This window comes from Acomys russatus, chromosome 12 (assembly GCF_903995435.1).
Source record: "Acomys russatus chromosome 12, mAcoRus1.1, whole genome shotgun sequence".
In the NCBI taxonomy this organism is placed as follows: Eukaryota; Metazoa; Chordata; class Mammalia; order Rodentia; family Muridae; genus Acomys; species Acomys russatus.
The window spans coordinates 28,961,480-28,983,427 of NC_067148.1; the positions used below are offsets into that span (position 1 = coordinate 28,961,480).

General features: G+C 47.5%; 1 protein-coding gene across 2 annotated transcripts in view; it reads right to left on the bottom strand.

Annotated features, from left to right (window-relative positions):
- Smarcal1 (SWI/SNF related, matrix associated, actin dependent regulator of chromatin, subfamily a like 1) overlaps positions 1 to 21,246 on the bottom strand; it is a 49,496-nt gene extending 28,250 nt beyond the window's left edge. For both annotated transcript variants that reach the window (XM_051154114.1, XM_051154113.1), the window contains exons 1-8: positions 20,428 to 21,246; positions 19,629 to 19,679; positions 14,441 to 14,653; positions 13,856 to 13,906; positions 8,509 to 8,695; positions 6,837 to 6,987; positions 5,361 to 5,519; positions 2,685 to 2,750 (exon numbers count right to left, since the gene is read on the bottom strand). In XM_051154114.1, the coding sequence (XP_051010071.1) occupies positions 2,685 to 2,750; positions 5,361 to 5,519; positions 6,837 to 6,987; positions 8,509 to 8,695; positions 13,856 to 13,906; positions 14,441 to 14,653; positions 19,629 to 19,679; positions 20,428 to 21,169 (1,620 nt within the window). In that variant the 5' untranslated portion in view covers positions 21,170 to 21,246. The remainder of the gene's footprint in view (positions 1 to 2,684; positions 2,751 to 5,360; positions 5,520 to 6,836; positions 6,988 to 8,508; positions 8,696 to 13,855; positions 13,907 to 14,440; positions 14,654 to 19,628; positions 19,680 to 20,427) is intronic.
- Positions 21,247 to 21,948: the final 702 nt, after the last annotated feature.

The following is a 21,948-nucleotide window of genomic DNA, read 5'->3' on the forward strand; positions in this document are numbered from 1 at the left end:
ACCACCCTACCATGCCCACAGCACGGGTGAGCAGGGTGCTGATCTGACAATGCAACAGAGAAGGGAGGGAAGGGTTCCTAAGAGACTAGTGCAGGGGAACTACCCCACCCTTTGCCCCACTTGTTCCACTACTTAGTATTCAGGGGGGTCGGGTGTTTCAGAAGTTTGAGACACCTTCATGAACAGCAGCCATGTTCACACAGTCCTACTCTGCAAACGCAGGGCACCACAGAGTAGCTAGCAGCTCAAAGGTCATTTTAAAACATCACTTTGAAATATACCCAAGATACCAAAGATGTGCACACTGCTTCCAAAAGTCTGGCTATAGGCACTCGTTTCAGGCCCCAGTGTGAGGCCCATGTGCCTACCCAGGTAACAACTGTAACACTAAAGTGGTTACTACTCTCTGGATCCTTCTATTTTCCCACTCTCTCATACTTCTCTCACCTAGAGTCCCAATAGGATGTCCTCACATCTATCCCAATATCCTGTTAAGTGAAGACTTGCATGGGACATGCCCCTTGGGCTAGTGTCCAATTATAAGTGAGTATATGTAATATGACTCTTTCTGCTTCTGGGTTAACTCACTTATTATGATCCTTTCTAGTTCCATCCATTTGTCCACACATTTCGGAAATTCCTTGTTTTTAATAGCTGAGTAGTATTCCATAGTGTAAATGTACCACAGTTTCTTTATTCATTCTTCAACTGAGGGACACTTAGGCTGTTTCCAAGTTCTGGCTATCATGAATAAGGCCGCTATGAACATGGCTGAGCATATGTCCTTGTGTGCTGGAGCATCTTCTGGGTATATTCCAAGGTGTGGAATAGCTGGGTCTTGAGGAAGCCCTATTCCCAGTTTTCTGAGATAGCGCCAGATTTCCAAAGTGGCTGTACAAGTTTGCTTTTCTACCAGCAATGAAGGAGTGTTCCTCTTTCTCCACATCCTTGCTAGCATGCTGGTGCCCCATATTTGATCATGTCCCCTTGATGGGGAGGCCCAGTGGCACTCAGAGGAAGGATAACAGGCTATCAAGAAGAGACTTGATACCCTATGATCATATAGACGGGGAGGAGGTCCCCCTCAGTCACAGACATAGGGGAGGGGAGTAGGATGAAAGAGGGAGGGAGGGAGGAATGGGAGGATACAAGGGATGGGATAACAATTGAGATGTATTATGAATAAAATAAAAATTAATTTTTAAAAGTAGATAAAAAATAAAAATAAAGTGGTTACTACCAAGATGCCATATTAGAACTTAAATCTATGATTTATCTACTGTAAAATTTCTTTTACCTAAACAATCAGCGGGAGAGATGTAATTTTACTGATGCCATAATATTGGAACCATAATACCAAGATGTATTAGTATTTTTCTAGGGAAAACACACTAAAGCCTTCCCAAAGACAGGTTACCTGGGGATGACGTTTCATTTAAGTGTGTCCAGAAGTGGCTAATGATATATGAAAGTTTACAACAGCGTCAAGCTTAAGTTAAGGACTTCGATCTGGAGCGTATGCTATAACCTTGAACTGTGTTGTTCTTTTGCTTTTGTTTTTGTTTTTAATTAAATCTTGAAATTACTTTTAGACAGTTTTGTGGGGAAGTAGGAAAACTAATTTTCAGATGGTGAACTTGGCTAGTATTTAATAAATATGCTTTACTTAGTTCACATAAAAACAAATGCATGATTTAAGCAGTAAATGCTGGGTTTTATTTTTGTTTGTTTGTTTATATGCGTTAAGACAGGGTCTCTCTATGTAGCCCTGGCTGTCCGGAGACTATGTAGATCTGCCTGGCATTTGCCTTTCCAGTGCTGATAGTACAGGTATGCACCCCTGTGCCAAGCCAAACGCTGTGGCTTTCAGAGCTCACATACTACACAGGCTATCTACCCGGAATGCAGGAAACAGCTGGGTCCATTAGCTCAGTCCATGGCAAGCAGCAGTTCTCCCAAAGTCACCTAAGAGCAGCTTCTCACTTGCCATTAGGAACATTATGTTCGTACTCTCCTACTTCCTAACCTTAAGAGGGAAAAAAATGACATCTTGGGGCTTACTCTCTGAGGAGTGGGGCCCAAGACATGGGACAAAGATGAGGACAGAACTGCATCGGAATGTGTTTGGAGAAAGACTTGACCCTGCACTACATGCCCACTGCTGCCTGCTCAGAAGCCAGAGCACACCACAGTCCATGTGCTCAGGAGAACACGCAGGGTGAAAACGTACAGAGCTGGCCTCTGGCTAACCAGACGTCGGAAGACGGATCGATGAGTTTACCAGGCAAGCCTCAGCTTTCCCGAGATTATTCTGACCCCACAGCCCTGGCCTGGCTCTACATTTAGATAACACATCACACCTTGTCAGCTTTGCCACTACAAGAGCTGCAGTTTCCCCTGAGCTGTTTAGTGACACACTGTTACAGGCCTCCTGTGCTGGCAGGAAGCCAAGAAGGACTCAGCAGTCTCTTCTCATCCGAGTCTCTGACCCTCAATAGCACTTCACATGGGCTGGGTTCTCGGCAGGATGTGAGCTAATGCATAAGCCAAGAAGGGATGCCTGAGCCAGCACTGAGTCCCACCCATAGCTCATCAGCCTGGGCAGCAATTGTTTGAGCAGGATGCCCCTCATGCCTGAGCAAATGCCATGTTAAGGCCCTAGGTCTCCTCTCAGCCACACTTACCTTTAGGATGGGCACAGCTGCTCGGCAGCGGGCAGTCTTAATGTTTTTGAGGAAGTGTGATTCATCCTGAAAGAAAAGCCACATGGCTGAACAGGGGCAATCCTTGATACCCAACAGCCCATCTTGGTGAACAGGGGCAGTCCTTGATACTGAGAACCTACATGGGTGACCAGGGGCAGTCCTTGATATTGAGAGCCTACATGGGTGAACAGGGGCAGTCTTTGATACCCGACAGCCCACCTGACTTGAACCTGGCTTGGTATTTTCCAGGGAGATGCCTCCCTTAGCCCATTGCCCTTTAAGGAGATGGAGCAGTATGTTCAAGTAGGACCCAGGCTCGGGCAGCTTCTTTATTACGTGCTGGATAAGTCACTGTCTCTCTCTATGGCAGTTTTCCACCTGGGAAGAGGGCTAGTGAATACTTGCCCCCATCTGCCCCACTAGCTATATGGGTGGACAAAACCCAGAGAGGTAGCTCGCAACCTTGTGGGAAACACCTCACATATGCATGGCATTAGGCAGGTGTGCTGAAGACCCACCACACGGACTGAACTGGTGTCAAGTCCTGAGGTCTGGCACTGCCCTTGGGCTTTGCAAAGCAAGGATGGCAGATGCGCTGGCAACAGATCAGACAGTTATGCCACCACAGCCATGCACAGAAAGCACTGTGGGAACCGAGAAATGAGAAACTGACTGATTGCTGTCCTCTGGGGGACTGCTATGCTGAAAACATGGCATCTGATGGATTTATAACTGTATAGTCTGTACAAAAGCAAACATAAAACTTGCCATGTTTTCTAAATACAAAGAGATCATGAACATATTATTACCCAGGAGATAAGTTTTCAGGTTGGCACATTCCATTTGCTTGCTAAATGACTCTGAGCCACTAAATGACCTCTCTACACTACCAGTTTCCCTACCTATAAAATGGATATAATGTTAGCTTCTAGTGTATGAGTCTGCTATGTCTGAGATAAGTTAACACAGGGGCAGACCTTAAAGCTGTCTTGCCATCTAATGAGTCTTCCCTGTACCAGGAGCCACTAGCGAAACTACCTCTATTCCTGAAGAAATCTATATGCTTCCTCTAATTCACCCCATTTCAGATTTGATAGAAAAAAGGGGGACCTCAAAAGCACAATGGGCAGAGTGTGAGGTGACCCTCCCCCCCCCCCCCCCGGCCCCACACTCCAAATGTCAAGACAGCTTCCACCAGATGCCTGGGCCTCTACACTCAAGATCCTGACTCATGGTAAGTCCTCACCAAAGTCATGAGAGAGCCATTTGTAGAGAGAAGTTGCAGAAAATGTGTCAGGCATGAAAGGAGATTGGCTCTTTTAAACCATGGGTTAAAAAAGTACCCTTCCAGAACAGACCACCAAGCAGAGGCTCAGACAGGGAGCCTCATCTACAGCGTGTGCTTCTCAGAGCTGCCACTTCATCCCTTGCTCCAGGGGAGCCAGAAGATGGCAGGCTGTTTGCTTCATTCGAGAACAAGCCAACACTAGTGGCAACCAACTTGCCCTCAGTCTCAAGGCTGGCTGGGTGATGAGCCAGGGACAGAAGCACATGAGCCCTGAAGGCACATGACACAGGGTTTCAGTCAGTGGTTCTCCAGTGTGCTAGCTCTGTGACTGTGGGAGAGGAGGGAGCTGCCTGCACTGTCAGCTGACAGATGCACGGTCAGCTCGAGGGAACTAAAGGCAGCACTACTTGGGAACGCAGAGAAGAGCAGTGGTTATATGTGGAACAGGTAATAAAAGGAACAGCCAGGAAAGCAGGCATCGCTTGTCCCCACATCCTGGAGCCACCGTGACCATCCTGAGATATTTCTTCTAATACTTCACTTCACTGGAATGCTGGCATCCTTTCAAAGTCACACTTGAATTTGTGCCAAGCCCAGCATGACTGCCTCGAAGACTCATTACTCAAATAGCTTTGATAAAAGATCTGTTCCTGTTTGCACACACTAAGAACACAGGGTGGTTCTCATGTCCTGAACACACAAAACACTTCCTGGGGTCTGCAACCACGTCTTCTCCTTCCCTGCTCTGAGCTCCTGCTGTGTTTGTGTTTGGGAACGGCGTCCACATATTCTGTGCTGACAGCTGGCTGGACACAAAGTCTGCCCAGATGTTCATGAAATGTATAAAGAGTGAAAAGGAAAGCCAGTTGCCGAAAGCAGCACTGTTAGATCTGGAAGACATCTTTGAAAACACCTCATGTAAAAACTGCTTTCTTTTAGCAGGTATAAGGGTGTGTGTCTTCACACCAGGTGGAATGGAACTGCTCACTGCTGAACTGTATGTGTCAGTCACATTGACAAGGTGGTACCGATGCAGGCACACACCCCTGCTAACAAGCCTGTGGTCCCTGGGATCCACAGTGGTCTGGTATACACACACTGGCCTCCATCCCTGACCTCCCAATGCAGGAGGGGTGGACCAGAAACCCTCGAACAGACTCCTCCCACCTGTTTAAAATGCTCAGGAAAGAGCGGCTTCAGGAAAGGAATATAAAGTCACGCCCTGTAAGAAGAAGGCAGGGATTCCTGTTGCTCCCTCTCCCCAAAAACCCAGAGAGGACCAATGAGGTCACAAATTCCCAAATCTGTGAAACCCTTCAGGGTGTCAAAAGAGACAAAGTCCTTCAGGACTCTGCCAAGTCACTTACAATAATGACGACTTTGAAAGGGGTTTTTATCTGCCTCTCCAACTTGGTAAGAAGGTCAAAACTGACAATGTTGACCAAGCCAGCTGTTATGCGGCCCTTCCCTGTCACCACCACGTTGATGCTCTCTGGGCTCAGAGAGGGCAGCCACTGAAGAAAGGCCTGCAGGTGACAGGGACAGAAAAACAAAGCAATGATCCACAGCACTCTCGGTGTTTGTGCGTGTGCGTGTGCGTGTGCGTGTGCGTGTGCGTGTGTGTGTGTGTGTAGTTTAACATTCCCAGAAGACACCCTCCCCCTCCCTCTCTGCATCCGTCACACACAGGTCACCCTCGCCCTTCACTTTATTGACAGGCTCTCTCCCATGAGCAGGCACCTCCTGTGCCTGTGTTTCTTCTCTGCGAGCTCTAGAAGTTCCTGTTGGGGAAGAATGTGGTTCTTTCTAAGAATTCTTTGAAGGACTACAAGAGCCTGTGCAGTAAAGGCAAGCCGCGCTTCCTGAGCACCATGCGAACATTTATGTCCGTGTTTTCTTCAAAGGTGCCCGCTTTGGGCTCTCCCTGACAATCCATCACTAGATACAGTGGGTAACCTGGAGCTGTAGGAGGGCCACTGGGTGTCTCCACACGGGAGCCTGAGCATTCAGCTACCCCCACCTCGCTGGGGTTTGCTGTGTCCTGATGTCATTTCTCTAGTCTTGGTCCTGGTTATTAGCAGCAGCCTGACTCTTCTGGACTTGTTGAGGGACTCTAACACCTATGGACATATAATGACAGCTTTCTACAGGTAGTAGCAGGATCCAGACCTCCCTAGCAGCAGGCTGAGGTGCAGCCTCTGCACTGTGACTCTGACACCTTAGGAAGACATCAACCTGTGAAGAAACTGATGCCCCACGCCAGCAGTATAAAGCCATAGAGCTTTGGAAATGAGCAAGGCCTTCCTTAACTGGATTTGCTTCCAGGGATTTACTTATTCAATGTTCACATCAGGCCTCTGCCTATTAGGTCATCTGGGGGCCAGTAAGCATGCTATGCATACCACCACAGGCCAAGCAAAACACTGAGCGGAGAAGTCAGAAAAGCACCTCCTTAAGAGGCAAAGCTCATGACCTCCTTGAGACTTCATTTATTTATCTGAAAAGCGAGTCATTGAGTGTTGGGTCACAGATTTGGAGAGACAAAGGAAATAAAGACACTCCCAAAATGGGCTACAGTACACACAGAAGGTCTTATTTATAAGTGTACAGAGGCACAGTATCTGCTGAGGGACCAGCAATAGGTCCCTAAGCTAGCGACCACTCAGCCTCCCTCCCTGTGAGGATAACATGATTCCCTGGCCCCAGGGACCAGCTCATCCTTCTGCTGGTCTTTGGCTCACACCTAGACCTTTACAGACCCCAGTGCTCGCCTCCACGCTATTATTTTGATGCTCTGGCCCTATGGAGGCCCTTCCCAATCATCCCACACAGAGAGAACTAACCTGCTCCCAGGTGAAGCGCACAGAGGAAGGCACGACCACCAGGAGGGGCCATTCCTTGCGGTAAAAGGCTGCTATGCAGATAGCTTGGATGGTCTTCCCCAGGCCCATGTCATCGGCAAGCAGCAGGCGGCCCCTTTTTGATATGGCAAAGCTGCAAGCAGACAGACAGGGTAAGTTAAGCGGAGCATCACAGTGAAGGGGGCCATCCTCCCCACTAGCCTGCCATCACAGGCTCCTCTGTGCGGGCTGCAACACTGACCAGAATGGGCCCTGCTCACAGCAAGACTTCTTTTTTTTTTTTTTTCCAGAAAGGACAGGAGCCATTTCGGGGACAGAATAAGAGGAAAAGCGGGAACTGGAGGATACAGAAGACAACACGCCAGAGGAGTCAAGAGTGAGGTTATCTGAGAAAACTCAGCCTGAACAAGCACAGGAAGGAACACAGGGGAACAGGAGAGACCAGGATGCAACATCCACACCCAAGGGTTTGGTGAGAAACGTGCCCAGGAAGGACAGAAAGAATCAAGAGTCACTAGACCATGCCACATGCCAAAGAGCAAGTTGGAGCCAGCAGTGACTAAAACTACAAACAAAAAAACGAGAGATGGGGAGGGGATGAGAACTGTGGCTTCAGCAAACGGTCTCCCCTACCTCAACAGGCTGGCAGCCTGCAAACACCAAGTGCACTGGGCCTTGCTAATAGCCTGTAGATGAGGGTGGAGTCTAGCGCCACAGAGCCAGACAGGCTGGACTGGAATCTCAGTTCTATCACTCAGCAGCTGTCTCTCTTGATGCGCCCCAACCACGACAGTGAGATCAGAGTAAATGGTACTTGCCCCAGACAATGGGGAGAAACAGGAAACAAAGCTCTTCCGATGGTGCTTGGCACCTTCCTAAACATTATAATCATCATCCCACAAAAGGGAGAACAGAACCAGCGATGAGTCACTGAGAATCTGCAAAGATTGATTCTGTGCATCAGACACCTGGTCCCCTGCTCCGAACTCCAGGCCTCTTTATCTAATTTGTGAAAAGCTGCTGCTGGCACAGAAACCTGGTACTGGGCCGGCGGAGAGCTCTCTTTCCTTCCTCCCTAACACAGTGAAAAACCAAAGAAGCTGTCTCTTCTCTTCTCGTCGCCCTGTGGACAGTATAAAGACTGCCCTTGACTTATCCGGTAATAGTTTCCCAAGATGCAACAACTAGAGCCGCTATCTGTGGACCAGAAGCCAGCACACCAAGGCCCAGCGGCACATGGGCCAATGGGTATTCCATCAGGGTACTTCCCTGTCCTATCAGCAGCCACGAGAAGTAGCTTCCCTTTCTGCAGCACAGAAGCAGCACTTTGCGCTGCCAAACTGTGGGACCCCGGCCACAAGCCCCCAAACAGAGCACCCAGCTGAGGCGGTACAAGTTAAGAAGAAAGCAGGGAGTTTATAGGGAAACCCTGCACTGAAGAATCTCTTTCCTTCAGCTGATGTGAAGTGGGTTTCTGAGCCCCTGCAATCCAAAGTCCTGGTCACCTGGAAACCAATGGTAACAGTGGGCTTTGGTAGCAGCGCACCTGGCCAGATGCTTCCAGGCATGTGTGCAAGGTATTCCTGGAGGCAGCATTTGAACCCCACCTGTGCAAAGCGATGAAATTCAAGGGGGGCGGAGAGCAGGACTCTACCTGACTCCCTCTCTCTGAAAGGGCATGAGGTTAGCCACGAGCTTGGCATCCACTCCAGAGAGGTCAACGTCTGGCACATCTGCTTTCGGATTGAGAGATGTCTTCTCCAGCTGAGATGCGAACGCCAGGGTCACTGTCTTGGGCAGAGGCTCCAGCTTAACTTGCGGGAGGTCACGTGACCTTGCAACTGGAAAGAAGAAACAGAAGTGTTATGAGCCGGACTGCTCACGTCCAAAAGACTTGGTAAAGGAGAAAGGGTCTTTAGCATGCAGAATTCAGGAAGAAGCATTCTGCTACACGCCGTTTTCTTAAGAGGGCTAACTGCAGAACATGACGCTAGCTGAGCAGTGGGGCAGACACCAGTGTTCCCTCTCTCTAGTCCTTAGGTCCTACAGATAAGAAGGTACTAAACACAAACGTGGTCTGGGAGACTACACTGTGATAGGAAGAGCTGTCCAATGTTTGCGGGTTTTTTTCTCTATACCTCCATTCAAATTGATAAAGACTCTATTAAAATAGCCATTAAAAATCAGCCCAGTAAGACCCTAAAAAAGCAAGTCTTCAACACAGTGATTCTAGTCTGAGTTTCATTCTGATGGCTTCAACGTTTAGGGTGCGGGGGGGTGGGGGAGGGAGGAGGAACAGGCAGGGGAGACACTGTGCTCTGCAGAGAGAAGCCACTCTCTCTGTGTACTCAGGTTAGATCGGTAGACAGTAGTGTTACCAGCAAACAAGATCAAAAAGTCGAGTCCATGCGCAGGCCACAGGCCACGAAAGGGCATGCTTTCAATCCCGTTTCATGTCAAAGTGACTATCTCCCCTTGACGGGGTTTTTGAGTTGCCATCTCCATAGTAAAGCAGCTTAAACATCTGTCACTGGGAATGCGTGGGGGGGGGAGGGGAAGAAGAGAGGGGGGTGCTGGGGGGCTCAGTGAGTAAAAGAGCTGGCTGTGCAATGCAAGAACAGGAGTTTGGATACCCAGAATCCATAAAGGCCAGATGTGGAACATGAGTCTGTACCCCAGGGGTCCTCCAGAGAGACAGGAGGCAAACATGGGCGAATGCCCAGGGGCTCCTGGACCATGTACCTTCATGTACGCAGCAGAGAAACAAGAGACCCTGTATCAGAGTTAGAAAATGGGGACTCCTGATATTCCCCTCTGACCCCCATACACATAACGTGCCCCTGCACGCCTCTACACACACACACACACACACACACACACATACACACACACACAAAAGAAACAAAACACGGGCTGGAGAGATGGCTCAGTGGTCAAGAGCACTGCCTGCTCTTTCAAAAGAACCCTGGGTTCAATTCCCAGCACCCACATGGCAGCTCACAACTGTCTGTAACTCAAAGATCTGACATCCTCACACCAGTGCACTTAAATTAAAATTAAATAAAATACTTTAAAAAAAGAAGAAAGAAGAAAAGAAACAAGACACAATGCGTCCATTACTCTGAAGTTGACTTGCTCATGGCCACATCTCTAAAGCAGAAGTCAGCGAGCAAAGGCCTGTGGCTTGATCAGCCCTGCTGCCTAACCGGTTTTGTGTTTTGTTTGGGATTTTCATAAGATCATTTTTTTTATAACAACACACCCATGCCACTGGGTTATGGGTTGTCCACCACCACTCTCTTCCAACAGTGGCAGGGTAGAGCAACTGAGACTAGGGCTTCAAGGTCCAAAGGCCTGAAGTATTATCTAACCCAGTGAGTGTGTGTGTGTGTGTTTAAACTGGTAAATCTATGGTTCTCTTTTTAACATTGAGGCAGGTGTGATGTGATCAGCTGTTCCTTAATACTTGGAGGGTATTCCAAAAGTTCTGAACTACAACCACTAGCTGGTTACCAGGGCAACTGATGTCTGTGAATCTAGGACCGTTAAGCCATTTGCTGCCACCTTGAGCTGCTTGGCATTTTCTGTCTATTTAAATTCATTGTTTGCTCTTCACTAAATATGAGTACCAGGTGCTAGTGAGATGGATCATCAGGTCAAGGTGCTTGCCACCAAGCCTGGAAACCTGCAATCTGTGGGACCCACATGGCAGGAAAGTCTGAGTCACAACCAATTTGTCATCTGATCACATATGTTCCATGTGCTATGGCACATGTGGGTGTATATCCTCGCCAGACCCAAACAAAATGCATATAATAAAAATTATACACATACATACATACACGTGTAAGTATATGTGTATGTATGCGCGTGTGTGCACACATGTGAGCGTGCATGTCAGTTGTTTTTGGAAAGCTTCCATGAAGAGAATTAACAATATGAAACAGATAAGGCTGATGGCTTTAATATAAAGTTGGCTGTTCCATATTGATGTAAAAATCCACTTTATGTCTCTTCAATTAAATCTGGATGTGCTAATCTCTACAAACTCCAAGAGACTGAGCACTCAATGTACTCGGCAGAAGCCAGCCTCATCATAATTCTAGCCATCTTCAGAACTCAACTGCCTGAAGCAAGCAAGTTAAGAGGGGCTGTGCTGCTGGGGTGACAGCCTCTGGAGGGACCACCTTTGCTTAACCGCTCAAAGAGGAAGAGCCCCACACCACTGTGTCCTACTGCTCTGTTTCTGCAGATTCCGGTCACTAGTTCAGTTCCCTGGGTGCTTCTGAGACTTCCACCCTTCCTTGTCAAGGCTATTGTCCATTCCTCGGTGCTGGCGGATGACAGGCATGTGCTGTCTGGCTTCATGAGTCATACAGAAGTCATTTCTACAAAGAGCTCTCTGACATAGTGTGCCAGCCACACAGCTGAGAGATGCTAGTGTTTTCACACAGCAGCTGACAAGAGAGGATCAGGGAGAACCCGTCTGGACTGAGATGGCTGGGGAAAACAAAAGGCCTCGTGCCAACTTCACTGCGGGCAGAAGGCATCCAGTCACTTGGGAAGAAGAGAGATCCTCGCGTGCCACTTTCCTAGAGGAAATGATTCTCACCACTTCTTTGATGGTATCATTTCTTTCTTTCTTTCTTTTTTCTTTTTTTCTTTCTTTTTTTTTTTTTTTTGAGACAGGGTTTCTCTGTGTAGCCTTGGCTGTCCTGGACTAACTTTGTAGACCAGGCTGGCCTCGAACTCACTCGATCCGCCTGCTTCTGCCTTCCGAGTGCTGGAATTAAAGGTGTGCACCACCACCGCCCAGCCTCACTGTCATTTCTTAATTAGCTTAGATGCACGTGCTCAACAAGCTTGGGGCCAAGAACCTGACTTCACACCTGAGGAAGGGGACCTCCAGGTGAGAAGAAAGGAGCAGATTCCCTAGGTCTGTAGCACCAGCAGCAACTGAACCAGGATGGGAACCAGGCTCTCTATCAGTGCCATCTCTGGCTTCTCAGGGCTCAGAATTTCCTAACGGGTCAGGTTCCAAATGGGGTAGGAGTTTAAAATCTTATTCTGTCACCACTGACTTCACTGTGGCCCGTCTCCTCAGTGTCCCCAGTAAGAAAAGCAAAAGTTTTCTTACCGAGACAATGTAACCAGGAAAAAAGCATATAAAAATTCTAAATCTAGAACTGCTGATTTGCAACTCTAGAAGTATGCCCAATGTGTGCCCCTCTCCGCATGAAGAACTCACTGAGTTCATTGGGTACTTTAAGGTCCGTAGTCTGAAAACAAAACAAAACAAAACCATTAGGAAGCAGCACCGTGGAAGGCTGAGCACACGGTTTCCCAGCCGGCACTCACCTGCTAACGCTATGCATCCTGCACTGTCAGTCCGTAAGAAGCAGAGCTTCTTATTGCTTATGTACTTGTCTTTCTAGGTTACGAAAGGCAAGGTAGTGAGAAGAAAGAACTAGCTCCCACCTTCCATTAAAAATTCAGGCTAGAGAGGCTGGGGAGATGGCTCAGTGGTTAACAGCACTGACTGTTCTTCTAGAGGTCATGAGTTCAATTCCCAGTAACCACATGGTGGCTCACAATCATCTATAATGTGATCTGATTCCTTCCTCTGGCCTGCAGATATACATGTATATATAAAAATAAATAAATCTTTAAAAAAAAAAAATTCAGGCTAGGCCAAACGGTTTCCTTTGCATCATAAGCTCCAAACAGCAGCAAGAGAACTTCTGCTCTATACTGGCCAGTCTTCCTGCTTCAGCCAGTTTTTTATGGATGCTAAATAGCACCACTTCCTAGTCAAGTTACCCTTGCAGTTTACAGCAAGGCCTTCCTCAAGGAACAAAAGCTTTTCCTTTGTATTCAAGTCTGCCAATGAGGTAGATAGGGATTTAAATATGGTCTTACGCGTAGCTCAGGCTGGCCTCAAATTTGCTAGGTAGCCAAGGATGACCTTGAACTTCTGGTCCTCCTGCCTCCATTTCCTGAGTATTGGGAGAGTGGGCGCATGCTACCACACACGCTGGATCAAACACAGACCGTATGTATCCTAGGCAAATATCATTTCCAGCCCAAAGATGCCCCTTCTTAATAAAAGGAGAAGTGGGACAGAAATAGTGAGTGATCTACCTGATATCTGACACTGCAGAGTAAGTCAGGAGACACAGGGCACAAGAGCTCTGCCCTCAAAGCCCTAACCTGATGGACAAATGGCTAATGGCTCCTCAGTCCCAAGGCTGGCCAGCTCACCGCTATGACTGGTACCAACACACAGCTCCTCCCACTAGCTGGGCTGACCAGTAAGTCTACAGGGCATCAGGAAGGGGGAACACAACTGAGAAAAATCTACACGTCTTTAAATTACAGCCTAGTATTCCAGAACAACCTGAGCTATGACCATAACTACCTTTATCAGGCACATTAGAATTTTAGTCCATTTAAGAAGAGTACAAGGACAAAAAATGGTAAGCGAAGCAGGGGTCCGTCCCCCTTTGTGGTGATGGTAATTGTGTACACATCTCTTAAGTCCTGTTTAACATTCTTTAGCTATCAGGTCTAGACTTCTGCATCTGGCAGAATGCAGCCTCAAACCCGAACACTCTCTTACCTTCTAGGTCATCTGGTTCTGGAGGTAAACTGATCGTGTAAGGAACTTCCATTCTAGCTATGAGGCCCTGGCACTACTCTGATTTCCTATATCTATAGATACCCTTCTCTTTAACTGTCCATGATAGCAGGAAGGCTTCCAGGCCCTGGGATGTTAATAGCACCATGTTGCCCTGATGGATGAAGAGTCCTGTGTGTGAATGGTGCAGCAGGCTTGGACAAGGCTACCCGAACACTTGTCTCATTCGGCCGCTCTGGCCTCAAGCATATGAGTACCAAGATTACTGCAGCAGAGAGGAGAAACATCTCTTCAAAGCCAGTTTAAAGCTAAGGCTACTGCTAAAGGTAACAACGTGATAAAGAGCAAAAGGTAGGTGTCTCACTTAGTTTATTGTGCTCTTCCAAGAGAAAGTTCCACTTCCTGGTCTTGACATCTGCAATGAGAAAAAAAGAGATAAGCACACAGTCGCTTTCCAACCTCATGAACCCCCAGCAAGCTCTCATGACGGATGTGCTGGTCCCGAGGTTGGTACCACAGCCACCACAAGGGAGCTTATCAGAGACACGTGTTTCCCGCACCATCCCATGGCCACACTGTTAGCACCTTGCCTCCCGGGTGTTTCCTGTGCATGACTAAGTTTGACACTACTGTCTTGGGGTACAGAAAGGCATTTTTTTTTTTGAAGGGCCTTTCTAAGGCTAAAATAGAAACAAATGGGCTTTAAGGCTGATGCAGCAATGCATTTGTCAAGGCAACGCTGACCAGGTGATTAGGAAACTATACAATGCTCTCCTTGGGAAGCTCAAGAGATAAAACAGCTGCCACTACTTATTCGTTCTCTGTGACAACTGAGGTGTCACTGTCCTGTAGATATAGCTATATCTCTATCAGGAAAGTCAATTTGGACAGTCAAAGATGGAGACAAACACTGCTGACAGCACAGATCACGGAGAGATCCATCACTTGCCGTAAATCTTGGAATCCATCTGTTTAAACAGGGCGATCAGCACCTGTGAGTAGCCGATGTCAACCTCGAAGCGGGCCCGGGAGATGACCACGCATCTCCCTGTGACAAAGGTGAGGGATGGAGCTGAGGGAAGGCTGCTCTGTCCCCGGACAGTGAGATCAACATTTTCCAATGGCTGCAGGGAGACCGTGGGGATCTGCGCAGCTGCTTTCACTGTGAAGAAGAGGAAGGGACTGATGTCATAAGGTGGATGACACTGGATGACTTTCACCTGAGCCAGGACATGCAGGAAGGAAGGCAGGATGGAAAACAGGGCAGAGCAGGCAAGGCCGTGAGGAAGACAGGGGAGGAGACAGAGGCCTGTAGATTAGGAAGGCTTGTGGGTGTCCGTTAAGTGAGGCTTGGAGCATTTTAGTATTTATCAAACATCCTGGGCACAGTGAGATGCACCTGTAATTCCATCTACTCAGAGGCCAAAGGGCTTAAGCCGAGGAGTTGGATGACAGCCTGGGCAACATAACAAGAACCTTGAGGGTGGGGAGTGAGGAGGAGGAAGAAGGGGCAGGGAAAGGGACAAGAGAGAGACAGAGAGAGAGAGAGAGAGATTACGTGCACAAAATTTTCTGTTCCTTAAATTTTTTAAATTAAAAAACAAAACAAAACAAAACAGATACCAGAAATTAACAGAGAAGTGTAGTTTGTGATGATGGGTAAATGTAAGTAACCGGTTGTGCTTGAGAATCTGCGGATCTGCGGATGTTAACACACCCCAAAGCACCCGAGGGTCCCCTCTGCATAGCTACTCTACCAACTGCGTGGACGACGAGATGAGAAACAGGGCCAACGGGCCACAGACACGGGGTTTTCCACATTATCTAATCACTTATGCACTTTATGGACTTGACAACACACAACTAAACTGTCAAAAAAAATGAGTAGTCGAAAGGCAAAACTACTAAGAGAAGACATTTGCAGAAAACTTTAAACACAGGAAGAGCACAAAGGAAAGGCTGGAGACGCAGCCAATTTGAAACAGGAGGCAAAGGGACTGGAAAACAGAAATGTGCAACTTTACAAATAACCAAAGGAATGAAAAGAAGCCACTTTTTACAGATCAATGTTGCAAGATTAAAACAAACAAACAAACAAACAACCAGAGACGCGTACATTACTAGTTGTGAATAAGACCTTTTTGGAAAACTGGTGAGACAGGCCTGAGTTTTACGAGGTGGTCTTCATGATTTTACCTCAGGAAGGGAAGACATAAACCTACGCACAGAGGGTTTCCTTATGGACGCAAGACCAGGAAAGGGGGCAGGGCAGCAGAGCAAACAGCAAGAGCATGACTTAGGCAGCTCTGCCATATTCACACAACAGAACGGCGTGCAATCATAAGCCTTCTCCTTCAGTAGCAAGTGTTGGAAAAAGTGTAAAACTTACTATGTTCAATAACACAAAGCCGGGCGTGGTGGCGCACGCCTTTAATCCCAGCACTCGGGAGGCAGAGGCAGGCGGATCGCTGTGAGTTCGAGGCCAGCCTGATCTACAAAGTGAGTCCGGGACAGTCAAGGCTACACAGAGAAACCCTGTCTCAAAAAACCATAAAAAAACAAAACAAAATAACACAAATAATTTGAGGTTCACAGTGGCCATTATATGGTGACACCCATACATTCGTCACACAGAATTGCTAGCTTCCCTTAGAATAAAAATGTTTATGAGAAAGGCAGGGCACAAATTATATACAAATGTAACACTGTTTTATTTAACAACAGAAACAAAAGAAGGGAACAAGCGGGATCAAGGTGCCTGCAGTGGCTGAGTCCGGAGATCGTGGGCTCTGGGCATTAATGTGCTGTGTATTGTGTGGTGAGTGTGGGGTAGGGTTAAAAAAAGCAAAATCCAGGTTAGGGATATAGCACAGTACTGTTGGAGTTTGGTCTGATGCTGTGTATTTTGATGCTAATTACTGGCTCGAAAGTTCTAGTTGCTGTCCTGAACCTTGCCTCCCTGAGGGGCTCAATAAGAAGAGGCCTACACCTGGGCAAGGCAGAAGGAAGGGGCGGAGCAAAGGTCCAAGGGTTTTGAGCAGAGAGAATCTTGGGAAGGAGAGAAGAGAATTGCTATAGGATAGGAAGAGCCACGTGGGGCCAAATGAAGTCCCACGTGAAACAAATGGCTCAAATAAACAACCTTAGCAAGTATTTTGGAATTATGGATGGGAGGTAAATCAAACAGAAATTATTAGAAGCAGATGGCATGGGATGGAGACTGGGGTATAAATAGATAGCTTAGGAGGTAATATCTGCCTGCTCCAGGTGAAAATAGGCTATTCTAAAATACATCAGCTGTCTGCGTCTTTATTGACTGCAAAAGCCAGTTAGATAATACCACCATAATAATTATAAGCCTAATAATAAACATTTATTAGGCTGCTCTTCTAAACTAACAGCAACACGGCACTAAAGTGATGAACCTAGCTACCTGAAGTCCTGGGTTCGGTCCCCAGCACTGTAGGAAAAGAAAAGGCTTCGGAGGTGCAGAATCCACATTTAAAGCGCTAACTGCTGAGGGCAACACTGACATGTGACAATACCAACAGGAACACCTGGGCCAAAGCATGTAACTCAGCCATAAAGTAGTTGCTTACTACGTGCAAGGCTTTTAATCCCAGAACAAGAAAGAAAGAAAGAAAGAAAGAAAGAAAGAAAGAAAGAAAGAAAGAAAGAAAGAAAGAAAGAAAGAAAAATGCTGGCCAGCGGTGGCATGGTGACACACACACACCTTTAATCCCAGCACTCTGCTAGGGAGGCAGAGGTAGGTGGATCTCCAGACCAGCCTGGTCTAAAGTGTGAGTCCCAGCCAGAGCTACAGAGAGAAACACAACAAAACAAAACCAAAGGTATAGTCCAATCTAAATAAAAAGCACAAAAAGACACAAAAAACCTGAAAAACCAAAACTTAAAAACAGAAAGGCAATTTACAAATCCAAAGTGCTGCAGGGGATTTCAGGGTATCCAGAGGGTCCACACGCTCCAGCCAACTTCACCCTAAAAAGCCACATGGAGACTTTTTGTGCCTAATACCTTAAAAAAAAAAAAAAAAAAAGGCAGGTGGAGCAGTACAAAAAAAGAAATCATGCTGAGTGAGGGTCTGGAGAGAAAAGGGAAACTGAGGAAGGGGCATCTGAGACAAGCTGGAAACCTGAGACAGGGTAGGATATGGGCATGACTGTAGCTGAGTCTCTTAGCAGTTAGGGACATGGAGACTGAGGCGGTCACCTTCTAGCCAGGCAGGACTTACAGTGGTGGGAGTGGAACACCAATCCACCTACAAAACTTTGACCCAGAGCGTACCCTAACTACAAGATGTGCAGAGATAAAGATAGAGCAGCGATTGAGGGAAAATCCAACCAATGCCTGGCTCAACCTGAGACCCACCCATGGGAGAGAGCCAACCTCTGACACCATTAACGATACTCTGCCATGTTTACATATAGGGGCCTAACTTAACCATTCTCTGAGAGGCCCCACCCAGCAGCTGATTGAATCAGATGTTGAGACTCACAGCCAAGCATTAGGCAGAGCTTGGGGAGTCTTGGGGGGGGGGGAAGGGGGGGGACGGGGAGAGTGGAAATGATAGAAGGACCCAAAACAGACAAGAATGCCACAAGAAGACCAACAGAGTCAACTAACTTAGACCCATGGGAGCTTACAGCAGCAGCAACAGAAGCGCCAAGCGAAGAGCGCACATGGACTAGACCTAGGCCCCCTACATATATGTAACCAATGGGCAATTTGATCTTCGTGTGGGTCCCCTAGTAAGGAGAGCGGGTGTTGTCTATGACATGGACTCTGTTGCCTGCTTTTCGGTCACCTCCCCCTAACAGGGATTGCCTAGTCTCAGTGGATAAGGATGACCTCAGCCCTGATGTGACTTGATGTGTTGGGGTGGGTTTGCCTGGGGAGGTGGGGCGGGGGAGCAGGGAGAAGGGAGCAAGGATAGGAATAAGAGGGTGGAACCTGGAGGAGAGGAGGGAGGGGGCTACGATCAGGATGTAAAGTGAATATATAAATTTAAAAAAGAACAATGAACAAGGGGAGCTGAGTCTGCCTGTGAGCTGTTGATGTCTTTCCATCACTTGACCTTTGAATCTTATACACGTTACTTGACACTGGCGCTGTGTCCTCTACACACTCTGCACTCAGTGTGTTCTGACGCAGCTAGTTCATGGCTGTTACATTACTAAAGATTTTATTTAAATTTTAAAAAGGTAATCATGGCAAACAAAAATCATCATAAAGTCAAAAGGGCCATCCAAGTCACAAATACTGTGGTCAAAAACAAGAGCCCAGGAGAGACCAAGCCTGCACACATGCTGGTGTCAGGTTTCTTTCCTTCAGAACTGAACAAACATGATTCTGTTGTTTCAGGTCCAGTCTGCATCCCAGCAGCCCTACTGGAGTGCAGGATACCACCTGGTCACACATTTATAACGTCGAGACCAAGGAAAGAACACAAAAATTCTGTAGAAAGTGGCCCGTCATCTTCCCCCCCCCCACACACAAACATGTCCTGGTGAACCCAAAGAATTCTACCTCATGTCCCAGATCCTCCAAGAAGTGATCTGAGCATGAAATGTATCCTCTGCTTCTGAAACGGGCAGAGGAGAGTGGGTGTAGACACGGCTGCTGGGAATAAGAGGGAGAAAGGGAAACTCTGACAGAGGCCCTAAGTCAAAGGGGACAGAAACACCAGTTATAGGACAGACTCAGAAGACAGTAGTGCACCCAAGGCTGGTGAGGACTAGACACTGCCTGAGCAATAACCCCCGCCCCGTTCCCCACCTCCCCCACACACTCCCACGCTTTATTAGCTGGTGTCAGACTTTAAACAGCCATCTCTGTAGGAGCAAGGCCTGACATAGCTACCTGTCACTACTGGATCTGCCATAGCCCAGGGGAAACAGGCACTCTGGTTTGAATTCTGGTTGAATACCTAATTAGCTCTTGTCCCTGTATTAGTTCCTCATGTGAGACTTCATTTCCCCATTCATAAAATGGTTACTATAAGAGAGAAGAGAGATCATGGAACATAGGACTGGGAAGGGACCAGTGCACAGAACCTTGAGGTGTTTTAGCTCATGCTAACTTTCCAACGCAGGAGAAAAAATGCATCATCCACTTACTCAAGGCTCTGTAGTCGGTCATGCTGAATTCCCATGTCTTGGTAAAAGGATCTGAAATAAACAGAAGACTGGTCACTTTTCATCTTCATTTGTACTCTGACACTCTCTAAGACCTTATTTCCCGAACAAACAGATAGAGGCCCAAATTCAAAGCTGTTAACTGGCAGGCGATCACCAATTAAAAAATAGCTCTATGGGAGACAAACAGCAAACACAGGTAATTCTTTTGTTTCATATAGATAGATAGCAGCAGCTCAGGCCCAGGGAAGTCATTTAACTAAGCGTGCTCAACAGTTAAGACTGGAACTCAAATCCTCTGAAATGTGGGTAGTCGGGCAATGATATGAGCAGGAGCTCAGGGATAGCAGACAGTGTACACACACACACACACACACACACACACACACACACACACACACACACACAAACACACACCCCACTCTCCCTTCAGAACAACCAACCAAAGTACATTACTTAACATTAGTGAGCCGGTTCAGCACTTTAAAAACCGAAAGAAGAAGAAGAAAAAACTACAGATCTCAAACTACTGCTCTTATGCTTGAATGCTGCAATACAAACAAGGCGCCTGGCAGAGGAACTGGTTTCTCAATAAACACTTGAGAGTTCTCTCTATGGCCGTGCACTGGCTAAGTTTAACGGCTGCTTCAGACAGTGTCTATTGCAAAGAGGGAAGCCAGCTAAAATAGAAAAATGCAAAGTGCCAATGTGCCCTCTTAATATTTATGAGAAACTGTTAAAAAGAGAGTCCAAAAATAGAAACTAGAAAAGGCTTCATTACCGTACAGTCTGCTGGGCAGGGACTTAAACACAGCAATGAGCTCTTTGTTGTAGCCAATCTTTACCCGAAAACGGTCTCCAGTCTGTTCGCATGTTCCCTGTTGACAGCTTACATTTTGGGGTGTGGTTTGCACATTATTTGGGGATCTCCCTTCTGTCCTAGGTGGTTTTGCCCCGAAGGCATAACAGGTGTTGGAAATGTTCTGCCCTGAGGTGGAGGGCCTTGCTGTCTTGGCCTCAAACTCAGGATCCATGAGACGTGGGCCCGAGGAGGAAGCTGCTGTGTCCTGGGAACTCTGTGCTTTAGCCGAAGGCTCCTGGATTGCCTGGGGAGGACCCTGACCGGACTTATAACCCAAGAGCTGTTGGTTGAAGCCATCTGGAGGAGTTGGATGAGGGCTGGGGCAGTCTGTGGACCTCTCTCCTTGGATCTTCCATAGGCCCTTTGCCTGCTCTGGGGTGCCGGGCTGAAAGTGGTGGGAACTGTGAGGTCTTTCTTCAGCAGGAAATGAATGGTGGGGATTCTGTTGCTTGAGAGGGGCAGCATGGCCCACCAGTTTTGAAGGCTCTGCTGGGAAACTCAGGCAAGGGCCCTGCGTGGAGCAGGAAGGGCCGGCCACGATGGAGCCTGCCGCTGTGCTCTGGGGCTGTGCTGCTGGTAACTTCTCAGCTCGGCGGGCCAGCGCCTTCTGCCGGTTCTCTTCGATCTTTTTCTTCTGCTCCTCCGTAAGCGGCAAGGACATTTTTAAACAGGAATGGGCTTGTGCAGAACTGTCACCTTTTAATTGGGAAGCTAGCAAAAGCTGTGAAAGGTAAAAAGACTGAAATAAAACTTGTGGTCACCATGCTCCTACTTTGATTAATAAGCCTTTGTTCTGGGAAATCCAAAACGAATTGTCTTTCACTGGGTATCTTTTTCCTCCCCTTTCCCTAGCCAAACTGAGTCAGCAGATGCCAGCAAAGTTTTACAGTGAACCCTAACTTCACTAGAAAGGACAAAGACTACATTTTAAACTAGAAAGGATACTGGATCACACAGAAACAGACCAACCAACTACATACCATGGCGCGACACTTGCTAAAATAGCCTGTTTCCAATCTAAAGAAGGAAAAAGAGTATTAGCCTCCTAGAGACTGCCAACTAAATTCTCTCCTTGCAGTCAACCCTCATTACTCCTCTCAACCAACCTGCAGGTGGCCGAATGCAAGCCAGGGCAGCTGGCCATAATAGCCTGATTTCCAAGCCAGGCATGGTGGCTCACGCCTTTAATCCCTGTACTTCAGAAGCAGGGCCAGGCTGATCTCTGTGAGTTCGAGGCCAGCCTGGTCTATAAAGTGAGTCCAGGACAGCCAAGGCTACACAGAGAAACCCTGTCCCGAAAACCCACCACTACTATCACAACAGCCTGATTTCCAAAATACGAACAGCAATGTGACCCTTGGAAAAATAAGGAGAGAAAGCGGGGAGTCAGGGGCAATGTCACTGTACCAAATCCGGCTGAAATGGTGTAAAGGGTTAAGT